The sequence below is a fragment of the Hypanus sabinus genome, chromosome 7, assembly GCF_030144855.1.
Source record: "Hypanus sabinus isolate sHypSab1 chromosome 7, sHypSab1.hap1, whole genome shotgun sequence".
Taxonomy (NCBI): Eukaryota; Metazoa; Chordata; class Chondrichthyes; order Myliobatiformes; family Dasyatidae; genus Hypanus; species Hypanus sabinus.
The window spans coordinates 7,389,398-7,410,857 of record NC_082712.1 but is presented as its reverse complement, the minus strand read 5'-3'; the positions used below and the strand labels follow the sequence as shown (position 1 = coordinate 7,410,857).

The 21,460-nt window shown below is 42.5% G+C and overlaps 1 protein-coding gene across 2 annotated transcripts in view; it reads left to right on the top strand.

Annotated features, from left to right (window-relative positions):
- htt (huntingtin) overlaps window positions 1-21,460 on the top strand; it is a 264,099-nt gene that overhangs the window by 152,687 nt on the left and 89,952 nt on the right. For both annotated transcript variants that reach the window (XM_059974136.1, XM_059974135.1), the window contains exons 25-32: window positions 1,179-1,378; window positions 2,976-3,102; window positions 3,814-3,941; window positions 5,479-5,589; window positions 9,877-9,954; window positions 10,492-10,715; window positions 12,154-12,232; window positions 16,461-16,622. In XM_059974136.1, coding sequence (XP_059830119.1) covers window positions 1,179-1,378; window positions 2,976-3,102; window positions 3,814-3,941; window positions 5,479-5,589; window positions 9,877-9,954; window positions 10,492-10,715; window positions 12,154-12,232; window positions 16,461-16,622 — 1,109 coding nt within the window. The remainder of the gene's footprint in view (window positions 1-1,178; window positions 1,379-2,975; window positions 3,103-3,813; window positions 3,942-5,478; window positions 5,590-9,876; window positions 9,955-10,491; window positions 10,716-12,153; window positions 12,233-16,460; window positions 16,623-21,460) is intronic.

Genomic DNA, 21,460 nt, shown 5'->3' with positions numbered 1-21,460 from the left:
GTATATTGAAACATTTTTAACATTTGATCAGTGAGAATTGTGTTGACAGCCCACCATGCCCACAACCAACAATCCTGTTAATTTTGTTTACAGATCCATTGCACTGAGCAGGGGATTTTTGCACAGCCTGAAAACTGCGTAGCATTTTGTTTTATTTTGTGTAAAATGCATACGATGAATATTTAGAATGAAAGTGGGAAAAATCACAAACTTTTGATTTAATATATTAATTAAAGGGTATAGTAGAATACAATAGAACAAAGAAAATTATTCACATTTTGTAAACTCTGGCAAAGGTAAACTGTTTTGACCAAATTGCGCCAGTGGCAGTTGGCTGGCAGTTTATTAACAGTGAGCAATCAACTTCCATTCTGTGTTTATTCTTACAATTTGTAACAATGTTCAACCTTGAAAAAATGACAATGTGAATGTGTTGAAGCTCTGCAATGTTTCAAAGTAAAGGGTGTGGTACATTTATTATTTAGAAAACTGATAGATTGTATTCATTAACAGATAATTAATTACAGGGCATTTCACAATTATTTGAACATGGATTTCAAAATTATTTTAACATTGAATTCAATAAAACTCCAGCTGTGTGGCAACAAAGATTATTTGCATGGGAGCATTTCAATTACTGTATAGGAGCACAGCTTACAGGGAACAGTGATCACAACTCACTGACCTTAACTGTACGTCTTTAGAATGTGGGAGGAAAACTGGAAATGTGGTCATGGGGAGAATATACAAACACTTTACAGGCAGTGGTGGGAATTGAACCCAGATTAGTGATTGCTGGCACTATAAACTGATGTGCTAATTGCTATACTACTATGGCGCCTATTGATAATACTCTACTTCATAATTGCTATGATAATATATTATATTATACATTGTCATTCTCAAGATAATGTCTAACATATTAATACTTATTATTATACTAGTATTACTCAGCTGTATTCATGCAAGACTATCAAGTACACATATTCTGCTTGTAATGTATTTTTTGTGTATTTAATACATCAATACAGTGCATACAGTTATTGTCTTTTTTGTGCTTGTGTTATTAGCTTTAATTCTAACTATGGTTCAATTGCAAATGTACAGCAATATTTTTCGCTGAGGGTCAATAATTGAGTCTACTAACTTAATTTTTCTATATCTTTATATGTTGATAGCCATTGCTCCTAAATCTTTAAAGAATCCCTGGGCCAATGAAGATGATTCCAGTGCACCCACCAAGGTTGAAGAGCCTTGGCCAGCCTTGGCTGACAGGACATTGGTAGGGATGGTAGAGCAGCTCTTTTTCCATCTGATGAAGGTCATCAATATCTGTGCACATGTCATTGATGATGTTGCGCCTGGCCCGGTATTAAAGGTATGTGAATCAAGCTGGAGTCAGCAGGTAAAAGAAACCAGATCTGATAACTGAAAAACTAACATACTGGTTTATTATTGTCACATGTACTGAGGTTCCTTAAGTATATTTAGAGTGCAGACTGATTAGTCAGGGTGTCAAAGATTACAGGGCAAAGGCAGGAGAATGGGTTTGAGTGGGATAATAAATCAGCCATGATGGAATGGTGGAGCAGACTCAATGGGCTGAATGGCCTAATTCTGCTGCCATGTCTTATGGAGATACAGTGAAAGGCACGCCACGCATACAGTGTGAAATTCATTACAACACTGCATTGAGTAGTACGTTGTAAAACAATTATAGAGTGCTGAATAAAATATTATTGTTACAGTGAAAGTGCAGTGCAGGCAAACAGTAAGGTGCAGCATCACCTCAAGGTAGATTGTGAGTCCAGCCTAAAAACAAGATGATGTGATGAGAATCTCGAGTTGGGAGATTTGTGAAATCAAGAGTCCATGTTCTAGGAAACTGATGAATAGTCTTACAACAGTGAAACGTGGTAGAAGCAAGCAATAGTTAATACTGAGAGACAGCCAATGTAGAAATCGTGTAGATGTCCCAAACAATCTTCAGGAGGAACTCAACAGGTCAAGCAGTATATGGTGGGGGGGGGGGGGGGGGGGGTGAGGTGGTAAAAGCAAGGGTTGTTCCAGGCAACCAACAAGTATCACCATGCTTCTGGGACCAACGTAGCATGCCAATTTCTCACTAACCAACCTGTACGAATTTAGAACCAGAGCACCCGGACAAAACCTATGAAGTCAAGGGGAGAGCATACGGACTCCTTACAGGCAGCGATGGGATTTGAACCCTGATCAGTGATCACTGGTGCTGTAATACCATTACACTCACTACAACGCTAGCGTGCTGTCCCAAAAGGAATGTTTTGGATCAAAACACTGCATCAGTGTGGGTGTATATCAACACAGCAGAGGTTGGGGGGAGGAAAATGGGGATGTTGCAGACAGATTATGTAAAGATTATCCATTACGTGTTGAATAATAGATAAATCTTGAGATTGTATTGCTGCCGCCTCATGTTGAAATAACAGTCAGGGCCTTAGTTTAACATCTGATACAAATGGTGACTTCTGTGCATCATCCCCTTGAACAGCTTGTAGCTGCTGGAACTAAATTTCATTGCAAGGTAGTATATTTATTCTTTAAAATTAATGCATTACAGCTGGAATTTGTAATTATATTTAATAAGATGAAATGAATAACCACTAAAGTTGGAAATTAGCCTTATTTGTCACACATACATAAAGTAAGATGTGTTGTTAAATCAGCAAGCTGGCAGCCTGCTAGTGCCGCCACACTACTGGTGCCAACATTGCTTGCCCACCGCTCATTAGCCCAAACCATACATATTTGGAATGCGAGAAGAAACCGGAGCACCCGGAGGTTATGGGGAGAATGTACAAACTCATACATCGAGTCCCAGTGTTACAGTTGGTGCTCTAATGAGATTGTGCTAACCGCTATGCTATCATGCTGTTCTTATAATTTGATAAGTGATTTGTGTCACAGTTGGGATTGTGTTGAATTTTTCTTCCCAGGCAACTCTGCCATCACTTTCGACCACGCCATCACTCAGCCCTATCAGGCGCAAGGCAAAGGAGAGGGAGTCATTAGAACAGGCAGCTACACCCATGAGCCCCAAGAAAAACACCGAATCTAGTCCAGGTGAGAGACTTTGCTTCAAGTCATCTGTGTGCTGTCCACTGTAACATTATTTCAAAAGTAAAATTTATAGAAAAAGCTGCAGAGCTGAAAATCTGGAACTCTTGCCCTCCTGCTCTTGTGCACGTGTGCTCATACACTGTACGATCCCAACACTTGTTGCTTTTTGTGATGTCTGATTCATTTGTGGTCAATCAAAAGAAAGCACCGATGTACACTGGATGAATTTTTCCATCGATAACTATTAAGAATTAATTCAATTTCCTTTTATTTTATACCTTTTTAACTATTCCGAAGAAACCTTAGCTAATTGGGGGAGCTGCTTAACTGAGTCAAAATGTACTGGTCACAATATATCCCAATTAACCAGAATTAGGAATTATCACTGGCATGTGTCATGAAATTTGTTAACTTAACCAGTGTATTCACTTTAAATCTCACCTGAGTAATACAGCATGCAATAGGCCTTTCGGCCCAACTCATCCTTGACAACCAAGCTAGTCCCATTTGTTAACATTTGTCCCATGTCCCTCAAACCCCCTATATCTGATAACTTGTCCAAATATCTTATTAAATCTAGGCTCTGTTTTCTGGTTGTTAATCCTTCCGTCCCTATAAGTAGGCTTTTTAAAAAGTTTTAAAATACTTTTTTAAAAGTAATTTTAAAAAATACTCTTGTTGATATTTTCCTGCCATTCGTATGTTCTTTTGCAGCGGCCAGGCCTGCAGATGCTGTGGGTACAGCACCAGCCAGCAAGTCCACCTCGCTGGGCAGCTTTTACCACCTGCCTCCATATCTGAAGTTGCACGATGTTCTGAAGGCTACGTATGCAAACTACAAGGTACCAGCTCAAACTGGGTGTGTTTCACAGATCCAATAATGCTATCCACCCACTCAATATATTACACATCAGTCTAGTGACCTGTAGTTAGAGTCATAGGAAACAACAGCACAGTAACAGGCCCTGCAGCTTATCTATTGTATTGAACTATTGTTCTGTCTAGTCCCATTGACCTGTACCTGGACCATAACCCTCCATACCCATACCATCCATTAAAACATCAGAATTAGGCCCTTTGACCCATCAAGTCTATTCTGCCACCTCGTGATGGCTGATCCATTTTTCCTTCCAGCCCCAATCTCCTGCTTTCTCCCCGTATCCCTTCATGTCCTGACCAATCAAAGATCCATTAGCCTCAGCCTTAAATATACAAAGAGACTTGGCCTCCACTTAACTTATCCAAACTTTTCTAAGTGTTGAGATCGAACCTGCATCCACTACCTCTAGATGGCAGTTCTTTCCACACTCTTACCATCTTCTGAATGGAGAAGTTTTCCCTCATGTTCCCTTAAACATTTCACCTTTCACCCTTAACCTACGATCTCTAATTCTAGTCTCATCCAATCTCAGTGGCAAAAGCCTACTTGCAAAATTTACCCCATCTTTCTCACTCATGCACTATGTCATGCATAATCTCAGAATGTGTAGTTGCTGCTGTCAAGTAGGTTTTATTTATGGAGAAACAAGATTTTGCAGGTGCTGTAATCTAGAACTTCAGTCTGCTGGAAGATCTTAGCGGGCTAAGCAGCATCTTTGTGGTGAAGGTGGTAGAGGGCTGTGGGCCAAATGTGAGTAGATGGCACGGACTCCCTGGGACAACCCAGTTGGTATGGACGAGTTGGGCCATAGGGCCTCTTACCATGCTGTATGACTCTTATTCCTCCCAGACACTGCTTCTGCAGACTTGTGTCTCCATTTGAAAGCTGTTGAAAGTTGCTACTAAATCTGCTTTAACTTTCCTCTCAGTACAGTCATAGCCTTCGTCGATTATGTGGCTTTATGACTTGCCCTATCAAAACTTGTCATCATTTGAGCATATCACTGTCACCAGCCTATCTGCCATCAAGGACGTGTATACCAAAAGGTGTTGGAAAAGGGCCAGTATCATCATAAAGGATCCCACCCACATTGCTCTTGAATTGTTTGTCCCACTCCCTTCAACGAGGACCGCCAGACCCAAAAACAGTTACTTTCTACAAGGAGTGAGGCTGATCAAAACTTCCATCATCAACATATCCCTCCACACCACTCACCTCTGCTGCATTGTCATTTCCTGTCTGTCAGCTTATGTACAGGCACTCCTGTGCCTAGCGTCACTTTATGGACATACAATCAATCTGCGTACATAAGCTATCTTTATGTATTTATATGCTTCTCTTTTTTGTTATTGTGTTCTTTATCTTAGTATGTTTCTTTTTGTGCTGCATTAGATCTGGATTAACAATTATTTTGTTCTCTTTTAGACTTGTATACTGAAAATGACATTAAACAATCTTGAATCTTGAACACATTGATTAAATGTCTCCTCTTATTTCAGGTTACTCTGGACCTTCAGAACAATAACGAGAAGTTTGGCAGCTTCTTACGGGCAGCTTTGGATGTTCTGTCTCAGCTTCTCGAGATTGCAACACTTCCAGACATTGGGAAGGTAAATTGTTGCTCTAAGGGGAGGTTCGAGGTGGTGTTGAACCATTATTATACACAGCTCGCTGATGCTGTGCGTGGCTCTGAATTCAGTAATAAACAACAGTCTCTAGAGCCATAAGAGCATGTCAAAGGATTTACAAGTTAATGCCAGGGTTGAGAGATTACTGTCAGCAAAGAATGAATAAATTGGAGTGCCTTCCTTTTACATGTAGGCATTTAAAATTTTGGTAGGGTCTGATAACATTGAGAGGATACTGCAGGGGATTAATGCTGTTCCAACTAGGAATGTACGCTGTTTCCCAAACAAAAGACATCCTGAACAGGAAGAAGAGGGCATTCTGAGATGGAGATAGGGAGGCGATGAGGCTGGTTCAGAGGGAACTGAGGGAGAAGATTGCCCAGGGCAAGGACTGCTATAGGAGGAAACTACAGCAGAACAACACAAAGGCTATGTGGAGTGGTATGGAAACAATTACAGGGTAGAAGAAGACTAGAGACCAGGTGATTGAAAGGGACTGGGATAGGGCCAACGAGTTAAATGGGTTTCTCAACAGGTTTGTTGAGGAGGGTTCTGTTTACCCCTCTACAACCCATCCACCCACCAGCTCCTCCCCTCTCACCCCTTGCCCTCCAAGGACACTGCACAGACACATGGACTGGCACTGCTGAGCAGTTCAGGAGAGAGTTCAGCAGATTTCAACCCAAGGGTACTCATGGTGTGTGCTGCTCAACTGGGCGCAGTCTTTCAGTGCATCTTTAATCTGAGCCTGAGCCTGTGGAAAACATCTTGCTTAGTCCAGTACCCAAGAAGATGTGTCCCACCATGCCCAGTGGCACTGACCTCCCATGTTATAAAATCATCAGAAAGACTGGTCCTGACGCACCTCCAGACCATTGTAAATCGATCACAGGACCTCCTGCAGTTTGCTTACCAACCATGTATTGGAGTCGAGGACACATTATCTTCCTGCTTCATTGGGCTTACACTCCTCTGGATGAGCCAGGCAGCACTGTGAGAATCATTTCTGCAGTACTTTTAACACCATATGACCGCCTTTACTAGGGAGTAAGTTCACAGTGATGCAGGTGGATGCTCCACTAGTGTCCTAGATTACAGATGGCCACAGTATGTTAGATAGCAGAGCTCAGTATCAGATACAGTTTAGCAGCCCAGGGGCACATCAGGGCACGGTCCTGACCCCTTGTTGTTAACCGTCTACACCTCAGACTTCAGGCACAGCTCAGATTCCCGCCACCTGCAGAAGTTTTCGGATGATTCGGCAGTTGTGGGCTCATCAGCCATGGTCAAGAGGCTGAGTGGTGGCCAACTTTGTTGAGTGGTGTGGGCTGAATTACCTGCAGCTGAACATCACTACAACAAAGGAGTTGGTGGTGGACTTCTGGAAGGTGAAAACACCCTGTATTCTCATTGCCATTAAGGGAATGGATGTAGAAGTTGTCCAGGGCTACAGATACCTGGGAACTCACCAAGACAGTAAACTGGACTGGACTAAAAATACAGATCCTCTGTACAAGAAGGGACTGAGCCAACTATCAAGTCAAGTTTATTGTCATTTCGACCATAAACTGCTTGTACAGTACAAAGTAAAAACAAAACAACGTTTCTCCAGGACCCTGGTGCTACATGAAACAACACAAAACTACACTAGACTATGTGAGATAGCACAAGGCTACACTAGACTACGTAAAACAACATAAAAACTGCACGAGACTACAGACCTGCACAGGACTACATAAAGTGCACAAAACTTCCTGAGGAGGTTCCGACATTCACTCTGCTGCAAATGTCCTACAACTCAGTGGTGGCCAGCATTCTGTTCTGCATTGTGGTCGCTGGGGCAGCAGGGTGAGAGCAGCTGATGCTTAGAAGAGCGATAAGCTTGTCAGGAAGGCTGGCTCTGTTCTGGCGGTGGAACTGGATCCCCTGGTGTTTGTGTCTGAGGGGAGGATGCTGCAGAAGCTACAGAGCATTATGGACAATCCCTCTCACCCCCTCCATGACTCACTGGACAAAGAGAGGAGCACATTTAGTAACACATTGATTCCGCGGAGGTGCATTACTGAACATCACAGGAGATTGTTTCTCCCCGTGGCTCTTCTTAAGTGTATAGTTTCATTGCACATCTGTATTTTGCACTGTTATTTTTAATGCACATTTTGTATTTTTTCATACCTCAGTGCTTACATTTTGTATCTTAAAGTGTCTATTTCTGACTGAACATTGTTGCAAGAATAATTTCCTTTGGGACAAATAAAGTTTTATCTTCTATTATAGATGATACAGGGAGATTTTCAAGGGTGCATTGTGGGAGGAGGATATTAGAGGCAATTCAAGATGTGTTTAGAAAATAGGGCACATTCAGAGAGCGACTAGAGAATACAGCACAGAATATCAGAGGGGTTTCAGGGTGAGCTTAGAGGAAAACAATGCTTAGGGTGTTGGCGGATTCATGGGGTGTTTACAGAATGCAATATGGAGAATATTAGAGCGGATTCACGGAGGGATTAGACAACCTGGTGCAGGGGTATTGGAGGGGATTCAGGGGATGTTTAGGACACAGTGCAGGAATTGTTAGAAGGGATTCAGGGAGTGTTTAGGACAGGGTGCAGGGAATGTTAGAGGGGATTCAGGGAGTGTTTAGGACAGTGCAGGGAATATAAGAGGGTATTCAGGGAGTGTTTAGGATACAGTGCAGGGAGTGTTACAGAGGATTCAGGGAGTGTTTAGGACAGAGTGCAGAGAATGTTAGAGGGGATTCAGGGAGTGTTTATGACAGAGTGCAGGGAATGTTAGAGGGGATTCAGGGAGTGTTTAGGACAGTGCAGGGAATGTTAGAGGGGATTCAGGGAGTGTTTAGGACAGTGCAGGGAATGTTAGAGGGGATTCAGGGAGTGTTTAGGACAGAGTGCAGGGAATGTTAGAGGGGATTCAGGGAGTGTTTATGACAGAGTGCAGGGAATGTTAGAGGGGATTCAGGGAGTGTTTAGGACAGTGCAGGGAATGTTAGAGGGGATTCAGGGAGTGTTTAGGACACAGTGCAGGGAATGTTAGAGGGGATTCAGGGAGTGTTTAGGACACAGTGCAGGGAATGTTAGAGGGGATTCAGGGAGTGTTTAGGACAGTGCAGGGAATGTTAGAGGGGATTCAGGGAGTGTTTAGGACACAGTGCAGGGAATGTTAGAGGGGATTCAGGGAGTGTTTAGGACAGTGCAGGGAATGTTAGAGGGGATTCAGGGAGTGTTTAGGACAGTGCAGGGAATATAAGAGGGTATTCAGGGAGTGTTTAGGATACAGTGCAGGGAGTGTTACAGAGGATTCAGGGAGTGTTTAGGACAGTGCAGGGAATGTTAGAGGGGATTCAGGGAGTGTTTAGGACACAGTACAGGGAATGTTAGAGGGGATTCAGGGAGTGTTTATGACAGAGTGCAGGGAATGTTAGAGAGGATTCAGGGAGTGTTTATGACAGAGTGCAGGGAATGTTAGAGGGGATTCAGGGAGTGTTTAGGACACAGTGCAGGGAATGTTAGAGGGGATTCAGGGAGTGTTTCGGACACAATGCAGGGAATGTTAGAAAGGATTCAGGGAGTGTTCAGGACAGAGTGCAGGGAATGTTAGAGGGGATTCAGGGAGTGTTTAGGACACAGTGCAGGGAATGTTAGAGGGGATTCAGGGAGTGTTTAGGACACAGTGCTGGAAATGTTAGAGGATTCAGGGGATGTTTAGAGGATACATTGGCATAGGTATTGAAAGAGATTCCAAGTGTGCTCAGAGGACACAGGTGCTGGTTGACCAAATCTAAGGATCACAAATTGTCTCTAATCACTAACTGATGAGTTTGCAAGAAGTCTTTTTACCTAGTGTAGGCCAGACTGTAGTTCTTTTTGTCTACTTTCATTATCCTTGATTCATTTGAATGCACTAATTTGTAGATTGTAGTTCCTCTGGTCAACACCAGAGAGTCTGAGAATGTGGAAGGGTGGTACTTGAGGTAAATGTTTGCTGTAGAGAAGGTGGTAGAACACAGGTTGGATGAAGTCCTTAGGGAGCATGACCAACTTGAACTGGTTGGGCTAAGTGGTTTGTTCTCATGTTGTCTAACAACGCTCTTCGTATAGTTTGATTTCTTTGACTTCATAGATGGCCTTTTGGAGTGTAAGCTTTAGAAACACTGTACTTGAAGTGTTAACGGTTTTTAACATTCACGCAATCTGTATCTACTGAAACTGCTCTGATACCTGACGTTGCATTTTACAAAATCCTTTTCAGTGTGTCGAAGAAATCCTTGGCTATCTGAAGTCATGTTTCTGCAGGGAACCCATGGCAGCCACTGTCTGTGTCCAGCAGGTAAAGTGTAGTCTTATTCAGAATAAGTTGCGGCAAGGTAGCATAGCAGTTAGCCTAACGCTACTATAGTGCCAATGACATGGATTCAGTTCCATCACTGTCTGTGAGGAGTTTGTACATTCCCTACGTTCCCATGTGAGTTTCCTCTGGTACTCTGGTTTCCTTTCACTTTCCAGAGAAATGGGAATCAGTGGGTTAATTGATCACATGGGTGTAATTGGGCAGCACAGGGGCATTGGACCAAAAGGGCCTGTTGCCATGCTGCGCCTCTGAATAAATAAACAACATGTTGCAAGTGACATAAATTAATATGCAGAAATTGCACATTCTCTGTCAGCTATGATGCCAAATTACACTGAACCTATTTGCCTGCGTGTCACCCTTGTCCCTCCATTCCCAGCATGTGCCTGTCTGCTTCCACCACCACACCTTTCCTCCTCCATGCTCCAACAACAAATAAATGTCGTCATTGTTTGGTATATTTTATACTTGCTGAGTGGCCTTGAACGTAACATTTCTTACATGCGTTTTATTCAGCTACTGAAGACACTGTTTGGAACAAACCTTGCATCGCAATATGACAGCTGCTCCTCTCACCCCAGCAAGTCGCAAGGAAAGGTGCAGCGCCTGGGCTCGTCTAGTCTAAGGCCGGGGCTTTACCACTATTGCTTCATGGCACCTTACACCCACTTCACACAGGCACTGGCTGACGCCAGCCTGAGGAACATGGTCCAAGCAGAACCAGAACAGGACACGTCCGGGTGAAGCATCAATTATTATTACTATGTTACAGACACGCTTCTGCTGATGTTCAAAATCTTGAGCACCATGCACAACATGCTGGAGGAACTCAGCAGATCAGGCAGCATCTATGGACAGGAATCTATTAGGAGAGGACAGTGCACCATGGAAGAAAGGGAAAGTGGAAGGGAACCAGAGGGAGGTAATGGGCAGGTGAGAAGGAGTGAAAAAATAATCAGAATGGGGAATAAAAAAATGAAAGAGGGAGGGGGGTGAAGTTCTTCCTTCTGTCCACTTCCTTTCCAGTCCCATTGAAGGGTCTCAACCCAAAATACTGGCTGATTATTCTCCTCCATCGATGCTGCCTAATCTGCTGAGTACCTCTAACATTTTCTGAGTGTGTTATATTACATTACCCCTGTATTTTGAAATGAGATCAAATTGCAAGTTCTGTGCACAATTCTGATCTTTATGTTACACTATGGTCCTGACGTCTGCCCACCACTCACTTAATAGTTGTGGTTACACTCAGAAAGCATGGGCCACCATGTTCATCTCCAGCTGAGTGATTGTTTCTTGTGCACAGCAGTGACGTAATCTCTCTCTTTGTGCAGGTAATTGATATTGAAACACTTTGTGGTATTTATCATCATACCCTATTCCACCCCAGAAAGGTGCACGGGAACTTCTTGAGAATATCTGTCTCAATCAACAAGGAAGAAACAGGAATTTGGGGAAAAAGGGGGCTGCTTCTGTCTTTTAATTGCTTGCTTAAAACATCTCTGCCTTGTGTGGTGATGATTTGAGTGAACTCTGCTTAGAATAAACTCATTTTCTTCCTGTCCCACCCACTCACTGACAGAATGAACCACAGCTCCTGTGAAGGTCTGAGACCCAGAGGCTTTTAGCCACTTAGCAGCCCTGTGGGCTGAGAAATCTTGCTAAGCTGAATCATTGTATGGCAGGTATTACCCACTGATAAAGAAAGCTGGGAGATTCTAGTTATTGGATATATTTAAAGTGGAGGTTGATAGATTCTCATTTAGTGAGGAAAAAGGCAGGAGAATGATGTTGAGAGGGATAATAAATCAGCCATGATTGAATGATGGAGCAGACAATAGGCGAATGGCCTATTTCTGCTCCTATGTGTTATGCTTTCAAGAAGGGCTGGCCTCAGAGGCAATTGGGAGGTCTTAAAGTGGCCAGATACTAAATGACAAATCAATCCTCCCAGTGAAAACTAGCTAAGTACAGGCTTAGCTATGTGATAGCCAAAAAGAAAATGACTAGTTAGATTGAGAAACCAAAGAAAACTTTGTAGAGATTTTATAAAATGAATTGCTTTAGGTAAATCCACAATAATAAAATGTTAATTAATCTTGAAGTGATTTCAGCAAAGTGACACAGTTTGTTAAAAATCCTAAACTTACACAACTTTTTTGGTTGTTTCACTTTTAGTTGGTTTGATGTGCTGCAGAAGGTTTCATCACAGGTGAAGGTTGGCGTGACGAATGTGACAAGGCATCGAGCTGATAAGGTATGTTCTGTTTCAGTTGTCATACAAAGCTTTTGTTGAAGAATGGATAAGGTGACATAGTCCTGCAGTGGAGGATGGAACATACAGTACTGTGTAAAAGTCAAACCTGTATAGCTAGGCTACTTAAGGCTTTTGCATAGTACTGTATTTGTCAACATGGAGTGGAGAGCGAGTTTGTAAATCCGGCAGGAGCAAAGGATGTTGGAATGGCGAGTGTGGAGCACTGCGGGAGGGGTGTGGTACAGGTGGCAGAGATGGAGAGCCAGGGGTGGGTGTGGCGTAGGTCCAGACACACCCAGACCTGAGACACCAGACAAGGTCTTTTGAATCCAAACAATTGGTTTATTGATCATTATAGAATGTCTCTCTGGTGCTTCCCGCTCCCTCCCTTCTCTCTTCCTCTTTTCCCAATCACAATTCCCCTTTCCCTGCCCCCTTCCCACTCTCAGTCCACAAAGGAGACCCACATCAGAATCACTCACATGTCATGACACTTATTTGTTTTTTGCAGCAGCAGTACAGTGCAATATATAAAATTACTACAGTACTGTGCAAAAATCTTAGGCACCCTAGCTATATATACAGAAGTTTGGGCACCCCTGGTCAAAACTTCTGTTACTGTGAAAAGCTAAGCGAGTAAAAGACCTGATTTCCAGAAGGCATAAAGTTAAGATGAAACATTCTTTTCAACATTTTAAGCAAGATCACTGTATTATTTTTGTTTTGTACTATTTTAGAGTGAACAAAAGGAAAGGAGCACCATGCAAAAGTTTGGGCATCCCAAGAGATCTGAGCTCTCAGATAACTTTTACCAAGGTCTCAGACCTGAATTAGCTTGTTTGGGCTATGGCTTGTTCACAGTTGTCGTTAGGAAAGGCCAGGTGATGCAAATTTCAAAGCTTTATAAATACCCTGACTCCTCAAACCTTGTCCCAACAATCAGCAGCCATGGGCTCCTCTTAGCAGCTGCCTAGCACTCTGAAAATTAAAATAAATGATGCCCACAAAGCAGGAGAAGGCTATAAGAAGATAGCAAAGCATTTTCAGTTAGCCGTTTCCTCAGTTCATAATGTAATTAAGAAATGACAGTTAACAGGAACGGTGGAGGTCAAGTTGAGGTCTGGAAGACCAAGAAAACTTTCCAAGAGAACTGCTCATAGGATTGCTAGAAAGGCAAATCATAACCCCTGTTAGACTGCAAAAGACCTTCAGGAAGATTTAGCAGACTCTGGAGTGGTGGTGCACTGTTCTACTGTGCAGCAGCACCTGCACAAATATGACCTTCATGGAAGAGTCATCAGGAGGAAACCTTTCCTGCATCCTCACCACAAAATTCAGTGTCAGAAGTTTGCAAAGGAACATCTAAACAAGCCTGATGCATTTTGGAAACAAGTCCTATGGACTGCCTTTCCTGCGTCCTCACCACAAAATTCAGCGTCAGAAGTTTGTAAAGGAACATCTGAACAAGCCTAATGCATTTTAGAAATAAGTCCTGTAGACTGATAAAATTAAAATAGAACTTTTCGGCCGCAATGAGCAAAGGTATGTTTGGAGAAAAAAGGGTGCAGAATTTCATGAAAAGAACACCTCTCCAACTGTTAAGCACGGGGGTGGATCAATCATGCTTTGGGCTTGTTTTGTAGCCAGTGTCACGGGGAACATTTCACTGGTAGAGGGAAGAATGAATTGAATTAAATATCAGCAAATTCTGGAAGCAAGCATCACACCGTCTGTTTAAAAAAAAAGCTGAAGATGAAAAGAGGATGGCTTCTACAACAGGATAATGATCCTAAACACACCTCAAAATCCACAATGGACTACCTTAAGAGGCACGAGCTGAAGGTTTTGCCGTGGCCTTCACAGTCCCCCAACCTAAACATCATCGAAAATCTTTGAAAAGACCTCAAAAGAGCAGTGCATGCAAGAGGGCCCAAGAATTTTTCAGAACTAGAAGTCTTTTGCAAGGAAGAATGGGCAGAAATCCCCCAGACAAGAATTGAAAGACTCTTAGCTGGCTACAGAAAGCGTTTACAAGCTGTGATATTTGCCAGAGGGGGTGTTACTAAGTACTGACCATGCAGGGTAGCTAAATATTTGCTTCGGGCCCTTTTCCTTTTTTGTTGTTTTGAAACTGTAAAAGATGGAATTAAAAAAGTAATCTTGCTTAAAATATTAAAGAAATGTGTCATCTTTAACTTTATGCCTTTTGGAAATCAGGTCATCTTTTACTTGCTTAGCTATTCACAGTAACAGAAATTTTGACCGGGGTGCCCAAACTTCCGCATGCCACTGTGTGCCCCTAAGACTTTGGTACAGTACTGTATGTGAGTGTTTAAGTGGATGGGGAAGCATTCAAGATGTAGGCGATCATGGTCTTGACCATGATTGTTTTTGGGAATTTTTTCTTATGTAGCTGGGGAAGCATATGGGCATTGAATAGAGAAGAGCATTCTAGGCATTGGGGAAAGGTTAACGGGGTGTGTATGAAAGTCAGGAGAATGGAGAATGTGATGAATTAAATAATTTTGTTTTTGGACATAAGAATGCTGTTTGCCATTTCACAATTGATAACTAGTACATGATATTTGCTTCTGTTCTATATTATCCTTATTGTAGGAGATTCCAGGCAATTAAAATGGCCACGATATTTCAAGTACAGAACATCGCACAGTACAGACCCTTCGGCCTGCTATGTCATGCCGGCCCTTTAACCTACTCCAAGTTCGATCCCTCAGAGCCAGTCATTTTTTTTCTGTGTGCCTGAGTCTTTTAAACGTCCTAATGCGTGTTCCTCTATTGCCTCTCCTAGCAGTGCATTCCACACACCTACCATTCTGTGTTATTTAAAAAAAACCCTAACTCTGTGAAATGAGCTGCCAACACAATTGGTACATGTGAGCTTGATTTCAATGTTTAAGAGAAGTTTGGATAGTTACATGGGTGGTTGGCATATGGAGGGCTACGGTCCCAATGCAGCTGAATGGGAGTAGGCAGTTTAAATGGTTCAGCATGGACTAGTTTGGCCAAACAGCCTGTTTGTGTGCTGTATTTTTCTATGACTCTGACATCCACTCCTGTACTTCACTCCAGTCACCTAACATTGTACCACTTCCTATTAGATATTTCCATCCTGTGATAAAGTCTGTGGCAGTCCGCTCCATCTATGCATTTTATCATCTTGCAGGCCTCTATCAAATACATCTCATACTCACTTGCTCCAAAGAAAAAAGTACCATCAATCCATCCTTAAGACATACTCCCCAATCCTGGTAAATCTCTCTACAGCTTCCACTAAAGGCAGTGTGGTTAACATGCATGATTTAGGCTGAAGTGCCTGTTTCCATGCTGTGTAACTCACTCCATGAATCTGTCATGTCCCAATAATTGATGCTGTATTCCAAATATCAACTGGTACAGCAAATGCAAAAGACCTTTGTCTAATACAATAGATGCCTGAGACCATGCGATAGTGTGCTTCATTTAAGTTATACCACTTTTGGTTCATCACAGTTTATGGTGTACTGTCATGGGGACAGAAAGCAATCAGATTTATTATCGGTGACTTATTTGTAGCAGCAGTACACTATAAATTTCCAAAAAAGTACCAAAAATAAAGTAACTATCAAGATAGTTTTCCTGAGTTCATGGATCATTTAGGAAATCTAATTTTAGAGGTGGGGGGAGGGAAGCTTGTCCTGAATTGCTGAGTCTGGGTTTTAAGGCTGCTGTACCACCTTCCCAATGATGGTAATGACAAGAGGGTCTTTAATGGTGTATGCAGCATCCCTTGGAGATGTCCTTGATGGTGGAGTTGGTTATGCCCGTGATGGAACTGACACCATCTACAACTCTCTGCAGTCTCTTACAATGCTTTTCATTAAGGTTCTATACCAGGCTGTAATGCTGCAACTCTCTCCCTTGAACAACTGTAGAATCTTCTAAAACTCTTCTGGTGACATAATGTTTCTCTTCACTCCTGACAAAGTAGAGCCTTCATGATTGCAACTATGTGTTGGACTGGGGATAATTTTAAGGGTACCTAGGCACTGAAGTAATATTTTTTGATATCCTGGCCAATACACACAGATTGGGCAGCAACAGAATTAAAAGCAAGCAAACAGGCACTTTAAGACAATGCACATTGACAGTATTCTTCAGACTGTGATCACTGCATGATGTGCTTTGAGCTGTTCTAACAATGCTTAATGTGTTCTCTCTTAAACTTTAGAATACGATACACAACTACATCCGTCTCTTTGAGCCTCTCGTCATCAAGGCTTTGAAGCAGTATACCACAACCACATCAGTTCACCTGCAAAGACAAGTGCTTGATTTGTTGGCTCAGCTGGTACAACTCAGGGTGAACTACTGCCTGCTGGACTCGGATCAGGTTCGTGTCTGCTTTAGTTCGAAACAGTACACCGTGGCACAAGTCAAAGGAGTGTTGAGTGGAAACAGAGGATAAATTGTTTTCACTTTATTGTCACGTACAGTGAAAACTTTATTTTGCATTGTATCCATGCAGACCATTTCATTACAGCAGTGCATTGAGTTTGTATAAGGGAAAACAATAACGTAATGAAGAATAAAGTGAGATCTGATTCATGAAAGTACACAAGGGTAAGCTAAAAAGATTGCAAGGTGATTTAGAACATCAATCAGTACGGCACAGTACAGGTCCTTCTGTTCATGATGTTGTACTGGCCCTTAACTCTTCCTGCTAACATTGTCCACCATTTTTTTTTATCTTCCATGTGCCTGTACATGCCCCTAATGTATCTGCCTCTATCGCCACCCCTGACATGGCATTACACTCTGATATATCACCCCCCCCCCCCCCATATAATTTCTTCCAAACACCTTGAAATTATGACCCTGGTTTTTGCCATTTCAGCCCTGGATTCAAAAGTTCAGAGGTTCATTTATTATTGAAGTATACAACTCTGAAGTTCTTCTTCTCCAGATAGCCGCGGAGCCAAGAAAGAAAAGAATGGCAACCTGATCTTCCTCCCTGCACAAAAAAACAAACCAAAACAGAACAGGCACATCGACCCCATAATCCCCTTCTCCTGTACAAAAACAAATGAGAAAGATGGGGCAAAAAGACTCGGAATATAAAAAAAACTATAAGACTGGGAAAAAAAGTCTGTAGTTCACGTCCATATCCTGGGTAACATTCTCCCAGGCACCAGGGGGAGGTGTTAGGCAGGTGAGAAGAAGAGGTAAGAAGGGAGCCAGAGTGGGAAGTAGAAGAAAAAACCTGAAGTTAGAGAAATCAATGTTCAAGGAAGGTTATTTGCCAATTGTGACTGTTCCAGCAGTGTTTGGTTTGCATATTTCTGGTCAGAATTCCGGATCTCGTTCTTACTCAGCTGTTCATAGCAGTACAACAAGTGTTGAAATAATGCTTTTTTTGAGTAACACAACTTGGAGGAGGAGAAAATTGCAAGATTAGGGTAATCAGTCATAGTCCAAGGAGCTGAAGAGCCTCCAAGAATAACTGCCAAACCTACTTTATGAAGAACGTTAGGTTCTCAGTAAAGTAAGGAATTAGCCAGGAAACTAAATTCTGTTGCCAGAATTTCTTGGGCCCATTTCTTTCATTCAGTGTTCCAATCTGCTTTACTTTATTGTAACAAATAGAAAATGCTGGACGAACTCATCAGGTCAGACAGCATCTGTGGAGGGTAGGAAGAAAGAAAGGACTGAAGAAGGGGCAAGTTTATAGGACAGTAGAGTGGGCCATGGGAGGAAGGGAAGGAGGAGGAAAACCAGGGGAAGGTGACTCCTTCCCACATTTCCTTATCGTGTGAGGTTTTCACTGAATCTGCCCAGATAATGTTTCAGACTTTGCTCTGCTTCCCTGTCTGCGTTTTGCAAAGCTTTTGCCTCCACGCCAGTGGGTGCATTTCACTTAACGGTTCAGGCAGTAAGTGCTGTTGAACTATTTTCACTCCTGGGAGGTAGTTACCCAGGGCATGAAACAGGTGTTTATGCAGCTGCTGTAGGTAGGCTAGCTTTGTCAAAAATACTAATTGAAAGCAGCCGTCTCCATCCTCTCTTGACTTTTCTCTTTCCCTGTCCAGGCTACTTAAATTGACTCTAGTCACCATGAGCTTGTTTATTACAGGACACAAAGTCAATGCTTAAATCTACAGAGAGGTGCAGTAAACAGATTATATGGTGCTATTCTGCCGTAATAATCCCAAGGGTTCATTTCTGAAACTCATGGTACAATCTTCCCTTTTGAACAGTTGCAGGTAGATGCGCTTTAAAATGTTGTTACTGGATATCTTTTGGAAAAGGAACTATTGTTCGTTATTACTGAGTCATGGCAGAAGCAGGCTAAGTGCTCTTGTTCCATAAGATCTTTTCACTCCATTTCACCTCAACTTCTATTATAATCGACATGAAACATTGACCTGTTCTCTTTCCACAGATGCTGCCTGTCTCACTTTCCATTTATGGAATTCTGGGTTGTTATTTTTCCTCTGTTATTAAACTCTACTAGTCATTTCCCCTTTTAAATCGCAGCAAGAGGTGGAGAGGGAAGAGCTAAAAGAAGCTCGGAGAGAAGCTTTTTTTAACTGATTGGAGCAAAGAGGCTAGACTGTGCAGGCGCTTTATGTAGTGCGCCAAAGGTTTAAAAAGGAGAGGATGTATTCAACTGTTATTTAAATCGCAGCAAGAGGTGGAGAGGGAAGAGCTAAAAGAAGCTCGGAGAGAAGCTGTTTTTTTTTAACTGGTCGGGGCAAAGAGGCTAGACTGTGCAGGCGCGTGACGTAGTGCGCCAAAGGTTTAAAAAGAAAGACAACCATATACAGCGGCCATCATCGGAGTGGACTGAGGCAGAGTGGGTCAGCTTTGGCTCAATCAGGCAGAGGCGAAGTTTGAACGGGGCACGACCACGCAAGAGCGTGAAAATCAGCCCATTTGGCAGTGGGAGAACTTAAAAAGCGAGCAGAGGCTGAGTGCGAGCTTCACTCCAGATAAATCTCCGGGTCCTGACAGGATATTCCCTAGGACCTTGAGGGAAGTTAGTGTATAAATACCAGGGGCTCTGACAGAAATATTTCAAATGTCATTAGAAATGGGGATGGTGCCGGAGGATTGGCGTATTGCTCATGTGGTTCCATTGTTTAAAACAAGGGTTCTAAGAGTAAACCTAGCAACTATAGGCCTGTCAGTTTGACGTCAGTGGTGGGTAAATTAATGGAGAGTATTCTTAGAGATGGTATATATAATTATCTGGATAGACAGGGTCTGATTAGGAATAGTCAACATGGATTTGTGCGTGGAAGGTCATGTTTGACAAATCTTATTGAATTTTTTGAAGAGGTTACTAGGAAAGTTGATGAGGGTAAAGCAGTGGATATTGTCTATATGGACTTCAGTAAGGTCTTTGACAAGGTTCCGCACGGAAGGTTAGTTAGGAAGGTTCAACCGTTAGGTATTAATATTGAAGTAGTAAAATGGATTCAACAGTGGCTAGATGGGAGATGCGAGAGAGTGGTGGTGGATAGCTGCTTGTGAGGTTGGAGGCTGATGACTAGTGGTGTACCTCAGGGATCTGTACTGGGTCCAATGTTGTTTGTCATCTACATTAATGATCTGGATGATGGGATGGTAAATTGGATTAGTAAGTATGCAGATGATACTAAGGTGGGTGGTATTGTGGATAATGAAGTAGGTTTTCAAAGTTTGCAGAGAGATTTAGGTCAGTTAGAAGAATGGGCTGAAAAATGGCAGATGGAGTTTAATGCTGATAAGTGTGAGGTGCTACATTTTGGTAGGAACAATAAAAATAGTTCATTCATGGTAAATGGTAGGGCATTGAAGAACACAGTAGAACAGAGTGACCTAGGAATAATGGTGCATAGTTCCCTGAAGGTGGAATCTCATGTGGATAGGGTGGTGAAGAAAGCATTTGGTATGTTGGCCTTTATAATTCAGTGCATTGAGTATAGGAGTTGGGATGTAATGTTAAAATTGTATAAGGCATTGGTAAGGCCAAATTTGGGGTATTGTGTGCAGTTCTGGTCACCGAATTATAGGAAAGATGTCAACAAAATAGAGAGAGTACTGAGAAGATTTACTAGAATGTTGCCTGGGTTTCAGCACCTAAGTTACAGGGAAAGGTTGAACAAGTTGATCTTTATTCTTTGGAGTGTAGAAGGTTGAGGGGGGACTTGATAGAGGTATTTAAAATTATGAGGGGGATAGATAGAGTTTATGTGGATAGGCTTTTTCCATTGAGAGCAGGGGAGATTCAAGCAAGAGGACATGAGTTGAGAGTTAGGGGACAAAAGTTTAAGGGTAATACAAGGGGGAATTTCTTTACTCAGAGGGTGGTAGCTGTGTGGAAGGAGCTTCCAGTAGAAGTGGTAGAGGCAGGTTCGGTAGGCATTTAAAGTAAAATTGGATAGGTATATGGACAGGAAAGGAATGGAGGGTTATGGGCTGAGTGCAGGTCAGTAGGACTAGGTGAGAGTAAGTGTTCGGCACGGACTGGAAGGGCCAAGATGGCCTGTTTCCATGCTGTAATTGTTATATAGTTTTATTTATATATATTGTTACGTAATCCCGTAACTGGATCACTTACCAGCAAAGATAGAGAGGTCCGTTGAAGTCTGATGGTACTATTTTTAAAAATATTTATTGATAAAGGGGCACAAAAATAAGATTAATGCAAACATACAGATAATATACGTCGTCAATACTAAATCTAAAGCGCAGGTATGATCATAACCAATAAAACGTAACTCTATCGTTGTCGAGAGGATAATGTATTGTCCAATGGAAATATAAAAGTCATTAGCTCGTTCAGGCTGCAGCGTTTTGGGTTTAAGAGAGGGAGGCGTTTAAACTTGGCCAAGTCTTTTGTGATGCCAATCCGTTGAGTCAGGGGAGCGGGTTTCCCCATTGTTAGCTAAAAAGCCGTTTTCCGTGGTTTCAGCCACCAATTCCAGCCACGGAATTGAACGCACGTGGCTTGGTTTCCGATGACCATCTGCTGTTACATGGTCACTTAACGTTTCTTCTGGTGCATTTGAGGGGTTGTTCCAACAGCCCCACTTTTATTCTGACTCGCAGGGTCGTAGATGTCAATCAGGTTGGGGGTGATGCAATCTCTCCCTCAACCAGCCCATTTTGCCCGAGGGCATTCATGTAGCAGAGCATCTCGATCCACAAATCTGTCTCCAAGAGACAATGGCCATGTCCCGTAGC